Genomic DNA, 25356 nt, shown 5'->3' on the forward strand with positions numbered 1-25356 from the left:
AGGAAATAGAGGAGGTGAAAGAAGAGGAGGTGAAAGAAGAGGAGGTGAAAGAGGAGAAAGAGAACGAGGGGGGCGAGGGGGGTGAGGGGGGTGAGGGGGGCGAGGGGGGCGATGGGGAAGAGGAGGAGGAGGAAGACGAGGACTTGCTAACGGGAAATGAAAATCCGATTAAAGTCGTCAACACGCCAAAACTTGTCGAAATGAAAGTGGTGAGAGGGGTCAATTTTCCGAAAGCGAAAGATTCCGACCAATATTACTTGTCCGTGCGGATCGAAGAATGGTGCGACGAAGAGTGCGACCAAAAAAAGAAATGCAAATCCAAAACAATCCGCGCAAGCCAGCCGGAATGGAACCAAGACTTTACCATCTACACTCAAAATCCGGAATCGTGTCTAATGACTCTCAAAGTAAAAAAGTCGTCGATATTCGGATTGAAGAAGTCCACGGTCGGCTTCGTTAAACTTTACGTGTCCAGTTTGGACGACGGTCTCACTGAGCTGAAACTGTACGACGAGGACCAAAATCCACTGGGTGAAGCATTTCTCAAGGTGAATACGAATATCAGTGACCTGCCGGAAGTCGTTGTCAGTCCGGCCGAGGTCAAAAGACAAGAGCGCAAACTAAAGACTCGCAAGATCAGACACGGCAGAAAACCGAACGCGGCCATGAAGAGCCCAGAGATCCCAGAGAAACCGAATAAACCAAAACCCGTGAAAGGTTGGCGGAAGGTGAAAGAGTATCTCGTTAAAAACAAATTCCTTATCCGAGTTGATCGTTAAACGAGTCGGCAGTACAAATCTACGAGGTCATAGTTCTGATGGTAAATTTGCAGGTTTTGTCTTAGTTGGATAAGAGGAGAGAGCAGCAGGAGAATTTTAAGGAGAGAGCGCTAGAGGAAGTTGAGATCGAGAGTGGATGGGAAGGAACGGATAGAAAAGAGTTTCATTCATAGGAAATGCGTTGTCAGTTTTTAGTTTTTCAAGAAGATGGTGGACCAGAGAGATGACGAACAGCAGGGAGGTGGAAACCGGAAGTAGACAGGACAGGTGGATGATAAGTGGAGAGGAGGACCGGACGAAGAGACATGATTGACCCGAGTATTCTTTTTATTTCTTGTACTTTTATATCTTCCCCTTAATTCTTTACCTTCATTTTTTATTTCGTCTTCTTTCATAATTGGGTCGGATATTGCAAGTTTCATCCGACAAAACTTTAATTCGACACCGATTTGATGTTACCTTCGACATCAGGCAACTGCATTTCGACTGGTGCGAAAATACGTAGACACAGTGTAGCAAAAAGTACTTTCGACAATTAGTTTTTAAGATTAGGTTAAGTTAGTTAAGGTAAATTTAAGTTAGGTTAGGTCAAAGTACTTATGCGCTACATTTGTTGTCGAAATATTTTCGTATCATTGTCGGAATGTAGTTGCTTTGCTTGTTGAAGGTGCATCGAATGGATGTCGAATTAAAGTTTTGTTGGGTGAACGTGTCAATATTCCGACCCAATTTCTTTTCTTTTTTTCACCTTCTTTCTCTTTTCAATGATGACCCGAAGAATGACCCGAGGAAAACCACCAGGAAAGTGGAAACCGTCGATGGAGTTCTGTCGCTGGCTTGTGCGTGGCGACTTGCTATATACTTTGGTATTGTACGAGTTGAGATGCACGTAAAAGTAAAGCACCCAAGTGTTACATCATTATGACTCCTCTGTAGCCCTCAAAAGCTGTGCGAGATGAGTTGTAAGGGTGTTGCACGCAAGTGTTTTAACCTTTCGTCGTCACCTCTACAGTCCAGAGTTTATAGGTCGTTTTCACCTGCTTGCTATAGCGTATCGACTATCTTGACGTGTGATAGCTGAGCCAGTTTAGAATTCGGAATTCGGCAATTTGCGCATCAATTAAAATTTATCATTTGTACTTTAACCTTTTACGTAGCCTAAAACCTTTCTGAACTATATATAGACCATATACCAAAACACCTATATACATGCATTGCCCACCGAAAAATATGATCTGTTGGTAAAGAAAGATAATCAAAACCGACCAATAATCACAGACATTGCTTCATTTCCAAAAAAAAATTTGTTTCATTGGAGAAGAAAAACGATTATGAAGGCGACAACTCCGTTCTCATGCCTACGATTTAAAGTAACGAACCAAGAGTTGGACAATGTCCTCCAGAACACCCACATCTTTTTAACCGGAAACGAGCATCCGATTAAAGTCGACAAGACACCTAAGCATGTAATAATCAAAGAATCAAAGTGCTGAAGAAAGTAAAATCTATATAACGGTGCGCGGCGGCCAGCCGGAATGGAATTAAACAAGGAACCAGGGAACTGGAAGGATCAAAATAGGAAGTTGCCAGCAGTTTGAATTTTTTTCAAGATGATGTAGATCGGAGACTTTTGATAATTACTTTTTTTTTAGCAGCCATCTATGAACCGTTTTTGAAATAAGGTTTCGCAACCATTGCAATCTTGCACCCGGCGAGTTGTGCCCATCTACATTCAAATCGAATTAATAAAATAAGATAATTGAATTCCATGAATTTTCTTCTTGAACAATGTTGGAAATATTTAAATGAATTAGAATTTAATGAAAATAAGCAGATTTGGCTTTTCAAAATTACGAAAAAACTAACAAAAAGTGACTTTGCAATCGTTGCCGCGACAATAATCTGATCCGAAGGTATATAGGGGGGCGACGGTGTACCTGAATTTATATCGTTTGAATCTCTGATTCCTCAAGCCTAGACATGTATACCCAAATGTTTTACATTGTTCTCGCGCTGCTCTTTGCGATTAGTCAGCTCGGCATACCAAAAGTGCTCTTTTTAATCGGCTGCCTTCGCTGGGGTGAATTTTGGACAGAGATTATCACCTGCTACCTACCCCGTAGCTTGAACCCAGAATTGCTCAAAAATCAACCGCAGGAAGCTATTCTTACCATGGGTAGTTTACCTGACGATGATCTGACGGCGAAAGATAATAAACTGGTTGCACCAGAGCCAGTTTTTGAACTGAAAGACATTATTCCGACTGAAGTATCTCCGTTGAAAGAACAACTCGAACTGGACGAGAAAAAGTCGGTACAAGTCGTCACAAAAGTCGAAAAACCCAAAGAGATCCCGGCAATAGAACAGCAACTTGAGACCGGTCAAAACAACCCGAAGCTCAAGAATAACCAAACGCAGGAAGCTATTCTCACCATTAATGGCAGCTTATCCGGCGACAATCCAGAGCCAGTTTCTGACCCCGTAGACATTCCGGCTGAAGTAATAATACCTCCGTTTAACGAACCAGTTGAAATGTTGGACGAGAAATTGCCGGAGAGTCTGTCGATTTTGCCTGAACCCATCGTCGACAGCACCGGAAATTTTATTAACAATGATCCGGTGCTGGGTGAAACTGAACTGATTGAAATCGCGGAAGAGACGATTATACCTGAAGAAAGTGAACGAGCAGAGGAACAGCCACCAGAGGCTCAGTCTAATAAGATCACTGATGATAAACAATTAATAGATGATGAGATAAGGAGAGTCAATCGAGAGTCTCGGCATCCAACCGAACGAGACATCATTGACGAGGTCTCAGCATTGAGCAAGATGATGGTACCGGACGAAGAGACGATTGTACCTGAGGAATGTAAACAAGTTGAGGAACAGCCAATAGCAGAGGCTCAATTCAAGAGCACTGCTGATGGCAACCAATTAACAGATGAGGATTCAGTCAATCGTCAATCTCCTTTGCTAACGAAAGAAGAAATCGATGACGAGGCTACAGGATCGAGTAAATTGATGACACCAGACGAGCAGATGGAAGAGAAGCAGGAGGAGGAGAAGACGGAGGAGGAAATAGAAGAGATGAAGGAGAAAGAAGGCGACAATATCGTTATTCTCGTGCCAGAGAATTCGGAAGTGACCAACGAGGAGATGGACAAGATCCTCCAAAACACCGAAGATTTGCTAACCGAAAACGGAAACCCGGTTGATATCGACAACACACCCAAACATGTCGAGATCAGAGTACTAAGTGGCGTCAACTTTCCTGAAGCGAAAGATACCGACAAATATTACGTTTCTGTGCGGGTCGAGCAATGGCGCGGCATAATCTGTGATCAGGATAAGAAAATCATAACCAAAACGATCCGCGGCAGCCAGCCGGAATGGAACAAAGACATTACCATCAAGACTCAAAATCCGGAAGGATGTTTCCTGACTCTCAAAGTTAAAAAGTCATCAAAATTGGGGTTGAACAAGTCCACGGTCGGCTTTGTTAAACTTTACGTGTCCAGTTTGGACGACGATGTCACTGAGACCATGCAACTCTACGACGAGGACCACAATCCAGTGGGTGAAGCATGTCTCAAGGTGAAGGCGAATATCAGTGACCTGCCGGAAGTCATTTTCAGTCCGGCCGAGGACAAAAGGAAACTGCGCAAAACCAAGGCCAAAATGATATTTTCCAAGAGACACCGCGAAATGTACGAGGCCATAAGGATTAGCCAAATCCTGGCTCACGAATAAACCAAAACGCGTCAGAGAGAGAAGGGTTGATGGAAGTTGAGATCGAGAGTGGATGGAAAGGAACGGATAGAAAAAAAAATAGTTTCATTAATAGGAAGTGATGCGTTGCCAGTTTCGAGTTTTTCAAGATGGTGGTGGACCGGAGAGATGACGAACAGCAGAAAGAGTGGAAACCGGAAGTAGACAGGACAGGTGGATGATAAGTGGAGAGGAGGACCGGACGAAGAGACATAATTGACCCGAGTATTCTTTATAATTCTTTTTATATCTTCCCCTTAATTCTTTACCTTCAATTTTTATTTCTCTTTCTTTCATAATTGGGTCGGATATTGCAAGTTTCATCCGACAAAACTTTAATCCAACACCGATTTGATGTTACCTTTGACAAGAGGCAATTGCATTTCGACTGGTGCGAGAATACGTAGACACAGTGTAGCAAAAAGTACTTTCGACAATTAGTTTTTAAGATTAGGTTAAGTTAGTTAAGGTAAGTTTAAGTTAGGTTAGGTCAAAGTATTTATGCGCTACATTTGTTGTCGAAATATTTTCGTACCATTGTCGGAATGTAGTTGCTTTGCTTGTTGAAGGTGCGTCGAATGGATGTCGAATTAAACTTTTGTTGGGTGAACGTGTCAATATTCCAACCCAATTTCTTTTCTATTTTTCTTTTCTTCCTTTGTGTATTCCTTCAAAAAAATTATTCACCGACACTTGAATAAAAATTTGCTACGTTCAAAATTCGAAATAAACATCTAAAAAGCAAACAAATGACTTTTGGTTTTTCTTGCTAGGGATATACTAATCTCAACTGTTTAAACAACGTTAGAAAAAATGTAGCTTAAAATGAGTAGAATGAATCGAGAATTGTCAGGTTAAAAATACAGATGTCAATAGGTAATTTGTTGAGCAATCAAATATGTCAAGCCGACTGTTTATAGCCCAGCAAGGTGAGCGTTATTTCAAGTCACACGGTTTTAAGCAGTGAAAATATTTAGTCGTTCGAGAGATAATGAGATAAGATAACAAATTGATTTATCAGTCGTCACCCGTGTAGAGAAGTAAACGCGTACAATTTTCAGTGAGTCAGTCGGTGTCGACCAAAATTTTCAGTGGCCCACTGTTGGCAGTGTCCCGTTTCTGGATATTTCTTTTCGAGCATCAACAACTGCCGTCAAGATGATGTCGACCATCGACGAGACGGACGAGCCCTCACTGACATTCTCCGAATTAAATCAACAAGACGACGATAGTTTGTTTTACGAGTCGAGATTTCTAGAAGATTTCCAACCCGTTTCGTTACTCGGCCGGGGCGCTTTCGGCCGGGTCTTTGAGGCCCGTAAACTCATCGATCAGAAACACTACGCCGTCAAGCGGATCAAACTGCCTTCCAATAAGGAGGCCAGAGCCAAAGTCATGCGAGAAGTCACCGTAATATGATTCAACGTTTTAACAAAACAAGTTGAACGAATTTACACTTTAATTATTTGTCAAATTAGGTTTTGGCGGAATTGAATCACCGCAACATTGTCCGTTACTTTCACGCCTGGCGGGAATTCCCTCCGTCCGGATGGCAGGAAGTGCAGGACGCCACTCAACTGGCCAAACTGTCGCCATCCCATCAGCAATCGAACGGCCATTACAGTGAAAGCGAATTCAGTCAGACGACGATAACAACCACTAAAATGTCTAGCACACTGAAATCTCCGGCCCCTTCGTTCGCTTCCATCTTCGGCGACTTGAGACCGAACAGGAACAGCAGCAGCAATTCCTCTTCGCTGGCCATCGAGCTGGCCACACCCAACAGCACACTGTCCAGGAACTACGACAAGTACCTGTACATCCAGATGGAACTGTGCCGCAAAGAAAGTCTGGCCCAGTGGCTGGAGACTCGACAACCCGCACAAGACATTGACCAAATGTACCGCCAAATTCTCCAGGCCGTCGCCCACCTCCACTTTAAAGTATTCACAGCCTTTCATTTATAGTCTCATTAATTTGATTAGAGTATAAATTCGAGTTATTGTTGTGCAGGGATTGATCCACCGCGATCTGAAACCGTCAAACATTTTCTTTGCCATGGACGGGACCATCAAAGTCGGCGATTTGGGACTAGTCAAGGACATGGTGGCCGAAGGAAACGGCTGGAATAGCCAAGGATTGCAGTCGGTGAATTTGGTCCCAGCAGCACCTCAACAGCAGCAATCGCCTTGCAAAAACCACACGGATCAAATTGGCACTCGGCTCTACATGAGTCCCGAGCAAGTGGCGTCCAAGCCCTACAACCACAAGGTCGACGTGTACGCCCTGGCCGTCATCCTCTTTGAATTGCTCGTTAAATTTAACACGGGCAGCGAACGAGCTCACGTCATCCCCGAATTGAAATTACTCCGCTTCCCGCCAACTTTCAAAAAAGACCACGGCGCCCCAGTGGTAATTCAATAACACTTTTTCTGCGTTCATAAAATTTGGTAAAAATCGATTCAATACAGGAGCAATTGCTGACTGAAATGCTCGCAGTTAATCCAGACAGACGGCCGGAAGTCAAAGACATCCTCGAGCATTCCTGGATCAGCCCCAAGGCGGAGTCGACAATCGACAAGGATTCGACCAAAGCCAAAATCAAATCACCAAACAAAAAGGTTCAAAAAATGCCACAAAATTAAATTTGATTTGAAGTGTTAAATGATCGATCCATCAGGAATCGTCCAGTAGTTCACTGGCAAAGAGAAAGTATTACAAATTGCTGGTGATTGGCGACCAGAACACGGGCAAAACGTCCATCATCCATCGCTACGTTCACGGAAGCTTCCGGGACAAGTACGAGGTGACAGTCGGTGCGGGAATCAATTTCAAGGAAATCGCCTGGAACAACACGGACCACCTGACATTAGAATTCTTCGATATCGGAGGTTATACAACGTGAACTCATATTAAATATCGGCTGTTTTAGTGATTCTACCCTAATTGCTTGAACAGGAGAAGAGAGAAGCCGATTCATGACGAGCGCCTTTTACAGGAAGGCCGTCGGGGCTTTTGTCGTGACGGATGTGACTCAACCCAACGGATTCCAGGCGGCCACATTGTGGAAGAAAGACCTGGACATGAAGCTGCGGATGCACGACGACACTCTCCTGCCCTGCGTCCTTTTAATCAACAAGGTATACTATACTTTTATACATAATTGAATGATTGATTGGTTTAACCGCGATTGGTTTGTGTGTCAAGTGTGACGGAGCGACGGCAGATCAGAAACATTCCAGCAACGAATTGGATCCAGCTCAAGTGGATCGATTCTGCCGCCACCAGAAATTCAGCGGCTGGTTCGACACTTCGGCCAAAAACGACATCAACATCGACGAGGCCGTTCAATTCCTCGTCGGCAAAGTAATACGGCGCAATCTTTAATTATATTCGCATCTAATTCCAATTTAATTTTATTGGGGGGATACATAGGTGCTGGCCGGAGAGACGAGCCAGGAAGAAGGAAAAGACGATCAAGATCCGCCCAAAAAGTTGTTGGACGACAACATTTCCCTGTCCAGCGAAAAGAATAACCACAAGAAACAGAAAAGTTGGTGTTGAAATGTACTCAAATTGGTAGCGCTGCTGATGTATAGAATGTATTTTGTCAAGATAATAATTGGACGCGCCAATAACTCAATTTTTCGAAATAAAAAAGGAGAAACTGCAAACGCGTAATAAAACGACAACAATGAATATAGTGCGTGCTTGCGACATCGAGAATAATAGTTGATATAGAGCTGTAATAATAATAATAATATTCGTCGTATTACATCTACTACCCAAAAGCGACCAGTCGCCTTTTTTAAAAAGGGACGAGGTTGCTGTAAAGGTATGGTCCAACGATTGATTAATATGATCAAAATATGTGTGTCATAATTATATTTTATGTGGGGTGGGAATAATATTTAAGTAAGCAAATATAGCCGTGGTCTCGCGCCATCAATTTCCTGTAACGGAAAAATGGACGATCGCAAAATAATTTACACGAGAAAATCAGAAATTTTAAATTAACGGAACAGAGATAATAAGGTAATATAATATAACGTATAACGTATATGTAATAGTTGTGGTAATGTTTTGACGACTGTTTTTCGCTGTGTACAGTCACAAAAAAAGAGAAAAAAGTTGCGGCTGGTAAAAAAAAAATGTTTGAACCTGCGGGCCCAATCATTTTTGTTTTGTGTTTCAAAAGATTTTGTTGTTGCTTTTTTAAACGCAGTGATATTTGACTTGCAAATATTTGAGAACGCCCGGGCAGGTGTCGCCAAAGACTTCGTTGGAGGCGGGCAAAAGGCAGGTGGACTGGCCGTTGCAGAGCATGCCCACTAGGTCTGTGTGCGATTCGTCGTAGCAATTGTTGACGCGATCGGCTCCCGACCGGTAGCCGCGGAAGCAAACGTTGTGGCCGATCCGACCGAAATTGGCGAATTTGATGTCCAGGCTCTTGCCGTGCGGGCAGGCCAGCGTCCTCGAACTGAACTCGCAAATGAATTCAGTTTCAGCGTCTACGCACACATAGAAATTCACGACAATTTTAAATTTGGGGCCGCAATAGAAAAAGGGCGGAAAAATTAATAATTTACCGGCGCCGATGGCCACTAGAACAACGAGACAGCAGACGAAGCTCAAAAATTTCATGGCGAAAGGTGAAAAAGAAAATCTAAACGAGAAAATTAACAAAATTGATGTCGTCATCGTCCGAAATAAAAGAAATCAAAGAGAAAAGAATCGTTAAATGTTAACTTACTGATTGGAGAAAGGACGTGAACTGATTGAGAAGGACCCCTTTTCTGATTGGAATAAATTTCCGGTCGGATAACAAGAATCACGAACGAAACGGAGAGAGAACAGCGATCGTGACAAAAGGGCCGGCGGACAGACTTTTGACTTGTCAAGTTGAGGGAGTGGTGAACGAACCGATGCGACTCGCGGCTTGAGCGACAATAAGCAAAGGGACGGAGGCGATGGGCGCTGATGTGGGACTTCGTTAAACGCGGGCGAACCCGGACGAGACCGTCGTTCGTTCGGGGCTGGGCTCAACGACAAGAGGAAATGAAACGCGCATCGTGCGCAGTACCGTCAGTCTTATTCTCTATTTTTTAGATGTATTGCGCTCTTCTCATGGGAGGGTGGAAAAACACACAAACGTTTTCAAATTGTCCCGCTATCATTTGCGTCATCCCCCCCCCTTTAGAAAAAACCACAACAAATCAAGGAGAGAGAAAAGGAGGACAGATTGCTTGCATTTGGGCAGCAGTGGTATTATTACATTGTGTCGTTGTCAATGCGTGGGAGAGACGGGCGACGAGAGTCTGTTTGTTGCACGATTCGATTGCGATTCACGAGCGCGGCCCACAGAGTCGGTCGGCGGATGACGTCAAAGTCGAGTGGGCCGCCACCACCGCAAACACTTTTTCCGGTATTAACCAAATAAATTGCATTAAAAAAAAATAAAAGGGTTTTTGATTCTATGGGTCTCGGCGGCGGCGATGTGATGCGGGTTGATTTACACAGCACAAACAGACAATTTCGTTTTTATAGTTGGCGCCGAATTATTGCATTGGCGCTTATAAAGAATAGCCAAATAAGGGTACACACTGTAGACACACTCATCTTGCGCGGGCTGCTGTTATCCAATCTCACTTGTACAGGTTCTAGTACACACGGCTGCGCTGCGCCACACGGCGGATGAGATGACGCGCGGACGTGACGCTGAAAGGAGCCAGCCTTATCAACCGGAAAATCTATTGACAGTCTCAATCTCATCAACATGCTATACTCGCTCGGGGGGCTTCTCAATATAAACAACTCGCATTTTATTCCCCGCCAGCGCTTTAGAAATTTTCACCCGAATGAAAAAAGAAAAACAAAAAAAATTCGTTCAGAGGCAGCCGCTCACGTGATGCCACCTCTGATTCATTCACTTCAATTTTCTGAAGAAAGGAATTTCTTTTTCCTCTATCGCTCTCAATTGCGTGGGACAGTGTGGGCCGTGTGTGCAGGTGTTGCACCACGACAGGAGATTGTGACTATGCCAAGTCATTCAGATGGCAATATTGACAGGAGGGAACGACAGCATGCGGGAGCAAACGATATAGAAACGACTGGAAAAAACTTGGATCGCCATGGGTGACGCGGCCGTGAATCGGAAAGGAGCACGTGAGGTACACCGACGAGCTTCGCCTCATCAAATCGATGAATTATCAAGACGCTTCAACCATGAAAGTTATACGATAGCTGATATATACTATCCCGCAACAGTTGACGATTATCAAGAGCCTCCGGGTTTGTGTACCAGGAATTTGTTTTACTATACGGTCATCAGTTGAAAGGGCAACGTAAAGGAATGGACCCAGTTGACATTGGACCCGTTTTATTGGCAATTCCGGTGTGTTCAAGTGAGACAACAGGATATCAACGGCCATTACAGACAATTGCAGCAGCAGCCAATACGACAGACCAGTCAAGGGCATGTGTGTGTGCTGGTCGTCGGCAATCGATTGGCTGCGACAAGCGACACTTGGCGGGAATTGCCCGCGTGTGACGTGAGAATTGGAAACGAGAGCGCCGGTGGTGTCGCGTTCGATTAGCCGTAAAATGACAGCAGACAGCAATAGAAGAAATAAAAGGCGCTTCGATCGACTACGGTAATTGTTACGGACAAAGTGACAGCACTGACATTGGTGCAACTGACCAATCAGCGGCTCAAGTGGACCCCCTTGTTAACTCATCGATTCCGCACGTCCGCGACGGCCATTACGTCACTCCCACCCAAAAGACGAACGAAATTAAACGCATTTGTGTCTATAACCTGGAAATTTGAAAAATAAAAAAGAATTTTGCCGACTACCACCAGCCGATTGCGTCTAGACATATTCTCGACAATTGCATAGATAAATATCAATTGCACCCAAAATAGATGCGGGCGATGGATGTTATTGCATTAACGGTTCCCATTTCATTGCCCCGGATGTTGTTTGGCCTGGCGATATGGTTAAGGTATTAAACAATTTGTAGGGATTCGTTTTCGTCAAGAAATTTCACGGGAAAATCGAATGTATATAACCTCGTTTAGTGATACGGCACAGCGGTACCGATGGGAAGCCAGGAAATGGACGTCACTAAAGTAGATTCCGTGCGTTGGAGTTATTGCGTTAGCCACGCGCCAATAAATCCAAAACATGCGGCGCAAATCTATAAGTGAGTGGCCAACGTGGCCCAGCTGGTCGACGGAATTTCCGCGGAAGTGGAATCCATCTGCAGAAACCTTATTATATAGGACCACTGTACTGGTATTGTTGTTGTCATTAGTATTTTTTCGTTTCTGCAATAGCTCCCAAAAAAGGTGGGCGATACATTGAGAAATAAAAGGGGCCGACGGACAAGTGAATTTGCGCACATCATCGATTAGTGGAGAATGATATAACAAATTGAGTTGTCCGTACATCTCCCCAAAATAAAGTGGTAGCACTTGTGAAAATTAAGTCGATTAAGCCTCATATCCTGTGCGTGTGAATATCCCAACAGCATTTTTAAATCATTAATTATTCCGATGAATAAATATGGTGCATTCTACTGGGATAAACGGAGCAAAGAACCCACATAGAAATGCTAGTTCGCCAATGTCGCTAAATAAATGATTGAAATTTACATAATCTTGAGCAGCACCAGCCAAGTAACAAGTTCTTCTCGTCAGTATGGCAATAAGAGAACGAGTCTGAAATGCAAATGATTCAAAGTCAACAAGCCTGAATTCGACACGCGATGGCCAATAAAATAAAACACCAAAGAAAAAACAAGAACGCTGCATCAGCTGGGCTTCAGTCGTCGATCAATTCGACCCTCGCCAAAGAATTGAAAACTAGGCTGCGCAATATTCTCTAATGACTAATTAATCAAAGATATTTCCTACCTTGATGTTGGAGATGTCGTCATAGAAACAGCCGGACGTTGGATTAGGCGCAGATCCAACTCGCCAGTTCCAGTTGCGTCCATGCCATTCTTCGGGCTGACCTTGGATTTTCCCGCATTCCATTCGGATGTCGTTGGAGGTGATGAAACGGCCGTTCATTTCCGTGACGCAGTTCGTCCTCAATCGACGTCACGATGTCGGATCCAACTAGATAAAAAATCAGTTTCACTTGATCACATTGATTGGGATTCATTCAATTCACTTCACCAACTACTGCACTATACCCTCTACGCTTCACACTGTTGAGAAACTGACAAGGTAAAAGCGGCAACGCCCAACAGAAGAAAAGATCCGCTTTTGTCTAAAACTGCTGTTGGAAAAAGGAGGATAGGCTTGATGGTTTCATTTTCTAACCCTTACCTCTATATTAGAGACAATGATGCCGTAATGGCCGCTTCCTATTAAGCCAACCTATCCTCCTTTTTTTCACAGGTCAATCGTCTTCTATTAGGGCGTTGTCACTGGCCTCGGAGATTGGTGCAAGTCGATAGAAACCCCTAGCTGCCTAGCTGGTGCTATTTTAGAAGTTAAGACAACAAATGCGACCTTCAATTTAACAAAATTTTCAAACAGCTCAATGATACCTATGGGTACCTTACTCCCGCATGCACTGCAAATGTCGCAATGTTTTCCTTAAAACAATGTACAGCCGTCGCAATTGTCGTGTATGGGAGATTATATTCCATTCTGCAGTGTTATCACTTATCGTTCAATTTTGGCCACAAAAATTTTATGGTTTTGAGCTGGGTGGGTTTTAATTGAGTCGCCCTTGATTTTCTTGTTTCGTCTGGTGTTGGGGGGGAAAAAAGAGTCTCCAATTGTGGAAGGGAACGTGTTTTAGACGGGAGCTCTCCACCCAACAATATTACACCGAATTAAATGTATGAGGCCATCGTCTGCACGACCTTCGTCGACCTACAGGAAGAAATGGAAAACAATAAGACGACGATAACAAGGACGAGCTTTTTCAAACCAGGAAATATGAAACAACTTCCATTTCCTTGTCCAAATCGTCTGGCGCGTATCTGTCACATTTCTAATAATTCTACCGCTGAAATATGTAACCGCGAATTTCAAAGCTGCCCTCAATTAACTCAAATGAAAGTTGATTTTTTAAATGGAACGGAATGCGCATTCAGACTTTTACATGTTGACATTTAAATCACGAAATGTTTTTATCGTCTTTGGCTGGCAAAAAAGCACAGTAACATTCAATTAGCCAAAATAAAACAGTTACCCAAACCAGTTTTATTTTTTGGCCTTTGGGCTTTGGCTCTCGCCCATCCCTCACGCCAGTTATCCTCGAGCTAAAAAAACCCGACATGCAAAAATTGAAGTGAAAACTAGTTGCGCTGCAATGCTTGTTGCCATCCCCATTCTCTTTGGTTGGGGCGGGGGTTTTCCAAATTTGTGTCGTCGCAGATTCAAGCAAGATTTACAGCAGCAACAGCTGTGAACTGGATGTGGGGCGCTAGCCTTGACGTTATTGTACATTCGGCCAACGTGTTATTTCGTATTCAGTCGAAGATGGTGAAACACCGTAGCAACAGTTTCTCCAGCAGCAGGGAGCAGTTTGTCAGAGTGTTAATCTCAGTCTCAGTATTATTTCATAATTGCGTCCGTGCCAGCGAATTGAACAAGAACAATGGTATCATGTTGCCAAGTCGTCCGCAGCAGATTGTCAATTCGGGTGCCAACGTCACCATCACCTGCATTTTCATCCACTCGGCCGAAATCAAATGGATTTATCCCGAATATCTCTTCAAAACGCCACAAGTAAGTCAACAACCACTTCGATTTTTTGGCTTCACCATTTAAAAAAAGTAGAAATTTGGAATTGACAGATCAGCATGAGCGACAAACGTTTGAACTTTACGTACGAAAAGAACGAGACTCACGTTTCGTCGACAATGACCCTGTTAAAAGCCCGGGCGAGAGACACGGGCTTCTACGAGTGTTACCTGCCCCTGTTTGGCGAACTGCGAGTCAAACAATATCTCTACGTCTTCAGTAAGTGGCCCAATATCTTTTCCCAATCGAGTGATACATTTTGAAACAAAAATTCAATCGACAGACAAGAGAGAGGCCGTGTACAAGGATGGCAATCAGGAGCGATTCGTGATCGAAAAGGGAGAAGATGCCACCGTTCCCTGTAAGCCAACACACCCAAATGTCGTCATGTCGCTGAAACGGACCACCCAGTTGGTCGTCGGCAGTCTCCCACCGGTAAATCAATAAATAGCAAGACTATAATTCAATTAATTATATGGTTATTTATAATACAGGAGGAATTGCAACGGGAATTATTGTCCGGTCCACCAAGTTGGTCTCGCCAACCTACCAAGGGATTGACGCTGAGGCAGGTGACCCTTGACGACTTTGGCAGTTACGTTTGTTCGGGTAAAATGAGCAACACGACGGACAAGGCGACCAACGAAAGATTCAAAATGATAGTCTCCGGTAAGATAGCTTTCAATGAATTTCTCGATCAATCCAACAATTATCCGTTTGCGCCAAAAACAACAACAGGACTCGATTTAAAACGAAACAACAGTCTACGCAATCCGGTGGCTGGTAGTGACGTCACGCTCATCTGCCGCGCTTACGTCTTCACTTCTCCACCGACGTGGGGATATTTCCAGACGACCAACGACACTGAAGAATTAATTTACATCAACGAATCAGATCCACCGTCTTCGTTTGGTGTGTAGGCTTTAATAGAATTTTAATAATTTTATTCTAAATTAAAATTCGTATTTTCCATACGACAACGAAAGAAATGGAAATTAACACGACATCGTTGGCTATTGGAGGAGAAGCGGACCATTACTACCAGAGCATTTTGACGCTGTACAACGTCACGGCCGATTATCCGAGAAAGTTTAAATGCAGAGCAGTCAACGAAGTTGGCGATGTGGCCATGGACACAATTTCCTTCAGAGTTACCAACACTCGCATTCCCTTTTTAATTAATGCAAATAAGGTAACTGAAGTGACGCTGATCAAAGGAATTGCGCGAAATTTGACTTGCACCGGACACGGAATTCCGCCACCAGAAATCCGTTGGTTTAAGGTAATAACCAATTGTTTTTCTCAATCAATTTAATAAATGATAATTTTGCATCCGGGTGAAAAACAGGATGGCGTTGAATATTTCGACGAAGTCTACTCCATCGGCAACTCGACCGTGTTGACTCTGCAAGGATCCGAGGAGGAAGTCGGCTCGTACGCCTGTCAGTTAAGCAACTACCTGGGCGAAAGTTACAAGAATTTTACCGTCGTCTTTACCGAAGCGCCGGATGCGATGGACAACACAGTTGTCATTGCCGCCGCCACAGTTACAATGGCCATCGTGCTGGCCATAACAGTGATTGGAGCTAAAGTCTACCTCGATAAGGTATAATTTCAATTTAGTAGTTTCAGTTCAATTTAATTGGCTAAATGATTTAACTCTTTATCGGATAGAAACGAATGAATTTATTTCCTGGGGCACTCGCTTTACTTAACGGAAACCCAAGAGAAATCAACGACCAACTCAATTTGGACGAACAAGTTGAAATATTGCCCTACGATAAGCGATGGGAATTTCCCAGGAGCCGACTCAAACTGGGTGGGTCCCTTGAATGAATTATCTAAAATCAAAGCCCACAATATTAAATCGTATGTCCATTAAAAATGAAGGTGTACAACTGGGAGCTGGATGCTTCGGTCGAGTGGTCAAAGGCGAGGCCGTCGGAGTCAAAGACTCTGAGGAAACTGTCAAAACGGTGGCCGTTAAAATGGTCAAATCGCAAACTAACGTCGCTGCTCTAGAGGCTCTCATCGGTGAATTGAAAATTATGATCCACCTTGGGGCTCATTTGAACGTGGTTAATCTACTGGGGGCCTGCACCAAAAGCATCATAAGAGGTACGTGTTTCTTTTTTAAAAGATTTTGGTTTAAATAAAACACGAACCTATTAATCCTATTAAACCGCTGGTATAGGAGAACTGATGGTGATAGTCGAGTATTGCCGATATGGCAATTTGCAAACGTATTTGGTCAAACACCGGCCGAACTTTATCAATCAAGTGGACGAACTTGGCAATCTCTTGTCGGATGCGGAAATGGAAGAAATGGCCAACATGGCCAATAACAGGTAAATTTATACTCGCAAGGTTGTGTTCTAAGTAAAACATTGAATGAAGTTGTACAACTCATTTGTCCTTGTCCGATTGTACCGTTGCAACCCGCAGCCAAGAGTTGGAGAACCCAGACAAGTCTGAAGGATCGCAGCCTTCCGATGCCAACACTTTAGACGAAAACAATTCCGCTAATCCAGGTCTGCTCTTACAATTAATTCTATAGCAAGGACATTACACATATTCAACTGTTCACTTTTAGATGGGCCGGCGAGTAGTGAAGTTATGAAAGAACCGGAATCTTTCTGGGCGTACCAACAAGACCCCGATGCCAATGTGCATGGACTGACCATGACCACAGCGGATTTGATCTCTTGGTCTTTCCAAATTGCCAGGGGAATGGATTATTTGGCTAGCAGAAAAGTAAAAAAGCGCAATTTATAAGAGCTTATTATTTAATTGGCATTTGTTCGTGGGTTTAAAAGGTTCTTCACGGCGATTTGGCCGCGCGTAATGTTCTGCTGGCCGACGACGGAGTGGCCAAAGTGGCCGATTTTGGAATGTCACGAAACATGTATTACGAGGGAAATTACCAGAAATCGTCGCAGGTGAGTCGAGCGAAAAAACAACCGTCCAGTTAAACTCGTTAAATCTAATTGAAATTCTTGTTTTTTAAAAGGGATTGATGCCTGTCAAGTGGATGGCCATCGAATCGTTGACGGATCGCGTCTTTTCCACACAATCCGACACTTGGTCGTACGGTGTGCTACTGTGGGAACTCTTTACACTGGGAAAAATTCCTTACCCAGGTGGGTTGTCAAAAATCAAAGTCAAAACGACGATCAAATTAAAACAAATGATTTTTTGTTAGGAATGGATGCCAATCATCAACTGGTCCGCCAACTGGAAAATGGATACCGGATGGAGAAACCCGCTTATGCACCCAATTACATTGGTGAAATCATGGCCGGCTGTTGGAAAGCGGATCCCAAAGAGAGGCCAACCTTCAGTCACATCGAGCAAACAATCAGCAGCGAAATGGAGTCGACAGTCAGCGATCATTATTTGAATTTGAACGACTCGTACGAGAAGCTCAACGAAGAGAAAGTCACGGCTACTACGTGCGAACCTTTGGGGCTGGCCAAAGCGCTGGAAACCAAAGAAAAACCCACTAGATGGACCTCTCTAACTACGCGTGTCAGCAACACGGAACCAAAGCCACAAATCAAGGAATTTACTAGTTTGCGAGATATCCGTAGGGCGCAGTAAGTAACCAAGTCAATCATTTCATCCGCCTATTGTTTTTATAATCAAATCATTTTCTTTTTTCTTATTCCCCGTTATCAACAGGAATGCAGTCAATGCTTTCCAAACAACAGCCAATCCAAACCAATACGTTTAAATCGGGGGCCTTGTCGATATCGGGTTAACCATCAGCTTTATCGGTGAAGAGGTTAAATCAAATTCGTTGTCATCAAAATCACCAATTAATAACAAGTTTTGCCATTTCATCGCTGTGCCATGAATCGGATGTGTAAAGTTAAACAATGAAGCAATATAATTATAAGGTATTTTGGTTGATGAGCGTTATTACCAACCTTTTTTTGAGCACGAAAAAAAGTGCGATCAATCCAGCTTTTTGTTTCTTATTTAATGTCTACCATTGCAATTCTTAACTCGGATAAAATCTCTTTTTAAAAATACCCTGTCGTTTTTTGTTTTGTTTTTACTTTTGCATTTCCTCTTTGAACCTCAAGTCTGGTACACATTTTCCTAAAAGGAATAACGATGCGTAAAAAAACCCTTTTAGTTCAATCGTTCACAGTCGTACACAGTTTGGTGAAAGGGAAAATTTTAAAAACTCGTCCCCGGGGAAGGTGAGATCTCAAGATGTTTTTTGGCCATCACGATAGCTAACTCTGTCCGAATACAAAGAATTGCATTGTTTTTCAAAAGTGGCGCTAAATAAACGATTGAAATTTTTCTAGAATCCTAGCCAAGTAAAAGAAATAGGCATTCGGCAGTGTTGCAACACCGCAACAGTCTATAATTCAAATGCGGACGATTCAAAGTCAATAAGAAAAATCGCAATAGGACCCGAAAAGAAAAAAGAACCAACAGCCCATCGATCGAGAGTCGACCTTTGCTCAACGAATCTAAAAGTGGGTAGCGCATTCATCTCTCAACGGCGAATTAATCAAAATGATTTCCTACCTTGACATCCGCCATCGTCGTCGCAACAGTTGGATTGGCGGAGCTCCAACACGCTATAGTTCCAGTGTCGTGTTTCCTGTCTTCGGGCTGGCCTTGTCATCCTCTGCGTGCGATTGGGATGATGCGGGAGGTGACTGATTTCATTCCTTTGCTTCACTGCTGTTGGACGACCGATGATTCAACACGTTCGACTTCAGACGGCGTCACGATGGCGATCCTCGGCTAACTAAAGAACAAAATTGAGAAAAATCAATTTCACTTGATCACACTGATTAGGAAAAACGTCGCGGACTACACTCTAAACTCCTTTCTATCTGTGAAAAAAAACTGACCAACGCCCAACAGAAGATAAAATTTAGTAGAGTCAAGACTGATGTCGAAATAAGAGGGTAGACTTTCAGAAACAGCAAGCGCGGCCATTATTGGTCTAAAAACGTTAATTCTTTATAATTTAATTTCGCTATTGCGATTTGTGAGAGAAGCTCTTCTTCTTGTTGTGTCTCGTTCGCTTCCGCGTGGTGAAACGAAATCTCGTCTCAAGGACGTGGAACGGGATGGAACTAGCCTAGAAACGTTTACGGAATTATGGCGTCGGCAAAAAGGAATAATAATCTGCGCATGATAAAGGATGAGATGTAATCTGACATGTAGAGCTCGTTCAGTATAGCCTTCGTAACCTTGCCTAGCGCCTCTGGTATGTCGTTTTTATCTGGTTGCTGCACCTATACATTTCCTCCTAGATTATAATCTATGCAATTGCCTTAAAGGGTGGAACATTGCACAGAGCATGTTGCCTTTGATCTCTCAAAGTGGTTATGTGTGAAAGAGAAAACAAATATTTATCCTCTGCGAAGGTGAAATCATAGTGGTTTCGGGCATCCCGACAATGTTAGGAAGGGAGGAGTCTGGCAGTACCAAGCACTGTAGCCAGACTCATTTATATGGTTCATTGTCTTTTGAAAACTCGAGTTCAATATGAAACCGGTTCCAGCATCACAGTCCACTTCTAGGAAAGGAACCGTCAAAATGGATAAAGCAGTAAGACAGTGTTAAAAAACAACACAATTGTTGAAAGAAGGTCTAACTTGAACACCTGAACTGAGTTGCCAGCCTCAAAGTCTGTGGCCTAACTAACGCGCCGAACTTATATGGCGATTGCCATTTGTTTTGCAGACAAACTTTCGTGAGAAGAAATAAATTTACGATGTGGTAAACAGTAACCTAATTTGTCCAGTTTGTTGCGTCATTATTACCTGGTGAGGGTGACGACCGGTGTCGGAATATTTTTCAATACAACATTAGCGTAAAACAAAGAAATGGCAGTCAACTCTTCAACACCAAAGAAGGGATAGGCAACACGGAAGTTGGTGACTGGTTGCTGGACCCTATCGAACGAAGAGTGAATATCGAACGGAAAAGAATTGAGTCGGTTCATCTGCGTTTTAAGTCGAGTTATTTCGCATTGCACGATCACCAAACCCAAACCTTATTGAACTTGATCAGGAAGAAAATGGACAATTTTCAGGTGATTCATGATCATCATCAGTTGTCAAAGGTTGGCTTAGAAGATATAAAACACATTCGGTCGTATTTGAATGAATTAAATTCTAGTACACGCAGATATTCAAACTCGACTGTTTGCCTTTAAAAAATGAGCGCATTGGGAAATAAGATGGTCTGTTTTAATCAATGACCGTGTCATGTCGCCTGTCGATAACCTCGACATGAAATTCAAGTGCGACGTGTTTGGTTTTCACAAAATGTTTTCCACGCTGGCGAGAGGCGAAGACGAAAGATAAAAATCACATAAAACCAGAGTATCAAAGTCTCATGAGTCTCATTTCCAACATTTTGAGAAAATGCCAGCATTTTCATTTCCGAACATTTAATATGATCTTTTAAAGCAAAAAAGTGCCACTAATAAAATCATAAAATTCGAGCGAATATTATCTCAAGTGCATTTGATATTCTGATGTGCCCACATATTTTTATGATAGTCTACACAGATAAGGTAGACCTGTTTCATTAATATGATGTGAATTGATTTAAAAATTTCTTTTTCAAAATGTCTGTGTGTTCGTTATGAATTTTTCGTAATTCTTCACATTACAAATAAAAAGAGAAAAATTGAACGAGAAGAATAAACTAAGACCCCCCCCCCCCAAAAAAAAAAAAATCAACAGATATATACAAGCAGTTCATTTTGAGTATCATATCGTCTTTCATTTCTAGGAATCCAATACTCGTCTATCTTTTAAAACATATCGAGCTACAGGATTATCAGACCATACGATGTGGGATGGAACTTTGGATTGGGTGGATTTGGGCAACTCATCAATCAATCAACTAACCAGCAGTAGACAGCGGATTTGTTTGTTATTACTCGTATCACTTGGCCAGGAATATTCAATTACGTTTCTGTTTATACTAGTCTTTCACTCGCTGCTGGTTGGCGAAAACTAATAATAAATAAATAAATAATTTAATCAGGATATTGACACACTTGCACACGCAATGCTGCCGAAACTCTATAAAAACCCATTCGAATGAATCTGCCCAATTTTTCAGTATATATAATTGTGTAAAAGTGTGTAAAATTTCTGCGTCCAAAGAAATTCTTCTTTTGAAATACGTCCGGACCTGATTTTCGTTTTCTCTACGTAATTCCTTTCCAGTCGATGCTTCATTTGAAAGAAAGCGTTCAAATCTGGTCGACGATTGCTTATTTGGATTCACGGTTCACCCTCGTTTTTGTTTGACAACAAAACCGTAACCAATTTACCCAATTTACGGGTTTGATGCTGGAGGTGTGGCGTCCCTTTGAGGTTCAACATCCAAAAACATTGACGACCCGAAACAAAACGCTCAAAATGAACGTCAACACCAACATTTGGACAAGGGAATTTTAAGGGAGAAGGGAATTCATTCGTTTACAATTCATTAAGGGGTGGCCATTTCTTTACAAAAAATTAAACTGTGTATGCAACTGCCGACTAGACTTACTGAATACACTAGCCAAGTTTCAAGTTTTTATCCCAGCAAAGAAATGAAATATCGGATACATCCCAGGGTGCATTATACATAGTAAAAAGAAATATAGTTTGATAACATGTAAACGTTAAAAAGTTTCCGATCAATGGCAAAAATTGACAGTGCCGCTAAAAGAACGATTCAAATTTACAGATTCCTAGCTAAAAATTAGACAAAGGAATTCGGCAACAATTCATGTTAAAAACTGATATGAAAATTAAAAGTAACTGCCAAAACCAGGGGGGTCTAACTCAATTGCGAATTATTCAAAGGCAACCAAAAACAAGACTCAAAAGAGGGAGGGGCTTGGGCCTGGACTTTAGTCAACGACCGATTCTACCTTTTTCCATCGACAACAAATCCAAGACTGAGCTGTGCAATAATCAAGGGCAAGGCTTTAGTTTTTCGACAATAACTCTAAAAGGATAATTCAAATTCATAAAAACCTAGCTAAACAATCGAAAAAGATATTCGGCAGTGTAGCAAAAACAGGGGTCTTACTCAAAGTCAACAAGCCTGAAATGAATACGACGGCCAATCAGAAACTCTCACACGACCACGTGGAAAAGACACAAAAGGAAAAAAGGTGCGAAATCAGCTGGGCTTCAGCCATCGACCATTTTTACCTCTATCCATCGCAAATCAAAAGAAAACAAACTGTACTATATGCAATCGGCAATCTCAAATGGCAAACGAATTAAAAGGATTTCCTACCTTGAAATTTGAAATCAGTGGTCGTCGTCGAAACAGCCGGACGTTGGATTTGGCCCAGATCCAACTCGCAGTCCTAGTTCCAGCTGCGTCCATTCTGGGTTTGGGATGGCCCTTGATCAGGTGATGTAGGTGATGGACGATATCACAGGTGACGAAATGGCCACGAAGTTTCCCGCCAGACAGTTTTTTCGATGGCCGACCTCACCGTCGTGGTGTTCACCGATGCGTGTTCCAAGTCCAACACGTTTGGCATCAAACGACGTCACAATGGAGATTTCAATTTTCGACAGATTGTCAGTTTTAACACGATAAGAATTAGTTCACTTGACCACACCACCACGTTGATTATCCATTGCGAAAAATTCATTCCAAAATCCAAAGTTGGAACTCAATTCCACCAGCAACATTCCAATCTGCACGCCTCTAGGAAACTGATAAGAATGATACGATTAGTGACAATGTCCTTGAAGAACAAAAGATCGCGGTTAAAAAAAAGGAGGATAGGCTTACAAAAAAGAAAAATGGCCGCCATTTCGGCGCGAAATGTTGCCCTCTACCGGAGGAAATTCAACCTATTTGTAGTTCAGTATGAAATGGGTTTCAGCAACATATGGAAGAAAGAATCACAAACGGATGAAACAAAAGATGTGGCATTTTGGCTGCTGTCAGTCTTCTTCAATCCAAAAATAAAAACCATAATTTTTTTTCCTCATGTAAGTTATTGCGCATGGATGTGATTGGAGTTTGTAAGAGTTATTCAAGGGAGGAAAATGAACTGCCACCCTGAGCCCTTTTAGCCCTTTACACATCTCTTAACAGGTCTTAGACTAACTAACCGCTCTCGTCAGTCGTCACCAATGTTATCAAATGCTCTGGTTAGATCTCTTCCGTTCATTTACCTCAAGCGTAGTGACTCATCTCAAAAATGACATACATAACAGTAACAAATTTGAAACAGATTAGAATGTATCCGGTGCAATGGAAAAGATGAGGGGTCGATGATCTCGAACAAGTTTGACTGAAATCCTGTTTCGAGCTTTTTTGTTTTTAAATCAGCTGCTGGTCGCTATTTGCTGAGCAACTTGATCCAACAGCGAATTCCAACCACTTTCTCCGTCGGCCCATCGGGCACTGACCGTCCGTTTCACAGCCGCTAGTTGAGAAATCTTGGGAGTAAAGAACTGGACAGAAAAACAATAAGATGAGCATTAAATACTTTTCCAAAGCACGTCAAATGCTCAAATCGAGGTAGGTCCGTTGTGTCCCAAATAATAAAAACAGGATTGAGATTGACATTTCAATTCATGTCCCATAACCAAATAATAATAATTTTATACCTTCAACTATGTTGACATATAGATCATTGCCATCTCGGTGATATTTTAATCTGCACAGCAACGTTGATTGTAATCCCGAACGGCAAATAAACCTGCGGTAGTACGTAACGGGACGCACATAAATGGAATCGAGAAATAATTACTAGCAGCATCGACTCAGCCGACTAATTAAGTCCGTTACCTAGATTGCTGACGTCATCCAACCCTTCCAATTGATGAATGCCGGGAGAGAGGTAACCGGTCTTTGTATGAAATCTTGGTCTGACGACTTGCAAGTCTCCAACATCCTGATGAAAATTAGACCAGCGAAAGAGAAAATTATTGAATGAAATGAACGTTATATTGAATGAAATGAACTAAAATACTTTGCATAATGTATAGGGTCTTGCATGAAACCGGTTAGTCAATTACTAAGCAATTTGTGCGCTTTCTCAACACAACTAGATAGCTATTTCTATCGAACTGACCGCATTTCCAACGGATTCTGTTATTATTGGGCGTAAATTAGATCCCTCGATCCACTGGTATTAAAAGAAACCTTTCTATCCGTCTGCAAAATCGGGAATCCCATTTTCCCCCCGACTACGTCAACGTTGTCTTATTTGGAGCCCAAGTTTAATCTCAAATTGGGGTTAGCGCGAATCGATTGACGCAAATCAACCACTTGTTCAGTTCTTTAAGAAAAAAGCAACTTGGGAGTTGGTGTTTCAACCATTTTCTCTATGCTGCTGATTTCTTTTTCGAAAATAAATTAACTATATTATGCATCATTCACATACATTTGAGTGTTTTCCTGTACCAGTATTACTGCACCACTGTCAATCGATAATTAGTCCAGCCGCTAAACTGACAATAATTTGTCTAGTTAAATTTAATTGCGCAATCGAGAATAGCAAAATTTCTTTTTTAGATTTTGACTTTGGCTGACGACTTTTTGGAGGGGTTGAATTGGGAACAGGAATTTCAGCAGTAAATCAGTAAGAAAAATCGTATAGAGATGGAAAGTCAATCCCCTTAATGGCAATTTAGTCCAAATGACGATGCAAAGCTATGTCGTCATTGAGTTTTTCCAAGTAAAATGTTAAGCCAGCGCCCAATAAAAATCATTTGATAGCCTTCATCAAACTTTACTTTTATCACCTGCAGGTTTATTTTGGCGATTTGAACAAATTACTTTTTCCCTCGTAGCAATAGCCATTTTTTGTTATTTAAACATAAAATTTTCCTCTTTGCTCGCCTCAAAAACCTTGAAACTTCTTTGGATTATTTTTTATCACCAAGAAACTTTTACTAATAATTCCAGTTGCTATCCCCTCGTTCGTATAACCTTGGTGTCGGGGTGTCTGAGGTAAATTATTGTCATTTCTATGTGGTTTTTGAACCTAAACATTTCCTCCTTGGCCATAATGTATGC

General features: G+C 42.3%; 3 protein-coding genes across 4 annotated transcripts; 2 read left to right on the forward strand and 1 right to left on the reverse strand.

Moving 5' to 3' along the window:
- The first annotated feature begins 5674 nt into the window (after positions 1–5674).
- On the forward strand, positions 5675–8217 carry LOC124204823 (eukaryotic translation initiation factor 2-alpha kinase-like). The gene is made up of 8 exons (XM_046602035.1): positions 5675–5957; positions 6026–6490; positions 6561–6959; positions 7019–7168; positions 7228–7438; positions 7506–7687; positions 7755–7913; positions 7983–8217. Exons 1-8 carry the CDS (start codon positions 5706–5708, stop codon positions 8109–8111), a joined length of 1947 nt encoding a protein of 648 aa, XP_046457991.1. The 5' UTR covers positions 5675–5705; the 3' UTR covers positions 8112–8217.
- LOC124204825 (L-rhamnose-binding lectin CSL3-like) lies at positions 8134–23130 on the reverse strand. Of its 2 annotated transcripts, XM_046602038.1 has the most exons (6): positions 23116–23130; positions 22606–23036; positions 18862–19087; positions 12466–12672; positions 9137–9213; positions 8134–9058 (listed from the first exon to the last, which is right to left on the reverse strand). In XM_046602038.1, exons 4-6 carry the CDS (start codon positions 12546–12548, stop codon positions 8763–8765), a joined length of 456 nt encoding a protein of 151 aa, XP_046457994.1. In that variant the 5' UTR covers positions 12549–12672; positions 18862–19087; positions 22606–23036; positions 23116–23130; the 3' UTR covers positions 8134–8762. The 2 variants fall into 2 exon arrangements, with proteins under 2 accessions (XP_046457994.1, XP_046457995.1); XM_046602039.1 differs by lacking the exons at positions 18862–19087; positions 22606–23036; positions 23116–23130 and having other exon boundaries at positions 12466–12730.
- On the forward strand, positions 13062–18226 carry LOC124204819 (vascular endothelial growth factor receptor 1-like). Its single transcript, XM_046602029.1, has 16 exons — positions 13062–14301; positions 14370–14535; positions 14600–14751; positions 14811–14985; positions 15055–15228; positions 15303–15598; positions 15665–15922; positions 15991–16135; positions 16207–16434; positions 16511–16664; positions 16762–16847; positions 16910–17070; positions 17133–17255; positions 17327–17456; positions 17519–17912; positions 17998–18226. Exons 1-16 carry the CDS (start codon positions 13987–13989, stop codon positions 18047–18049), a joined length of 3009 nt encoding a protein of 1002 aa, XP_046457985.1. The 5' UTR covers positions 13062–13986; the 3' UTR covers positions 18050–18226.
- Positions 23131–25356: the final 2226 nt, after the last annotated feature.

The sequence above is a fragment of the Daphnia pulex genome, chromosome 10 (assembly GCF_021134715.1).
Source record: "Daphnia pulex isolate KAP4 chromosome 10, ASM2113471v1".
NCBI classification, from domain to species: Eukaryota; Metazoa; Arthropoda; class Branchiopoda; order Diplostraca; family Daphniidae; genus Daphnia; species Daphnia pulex.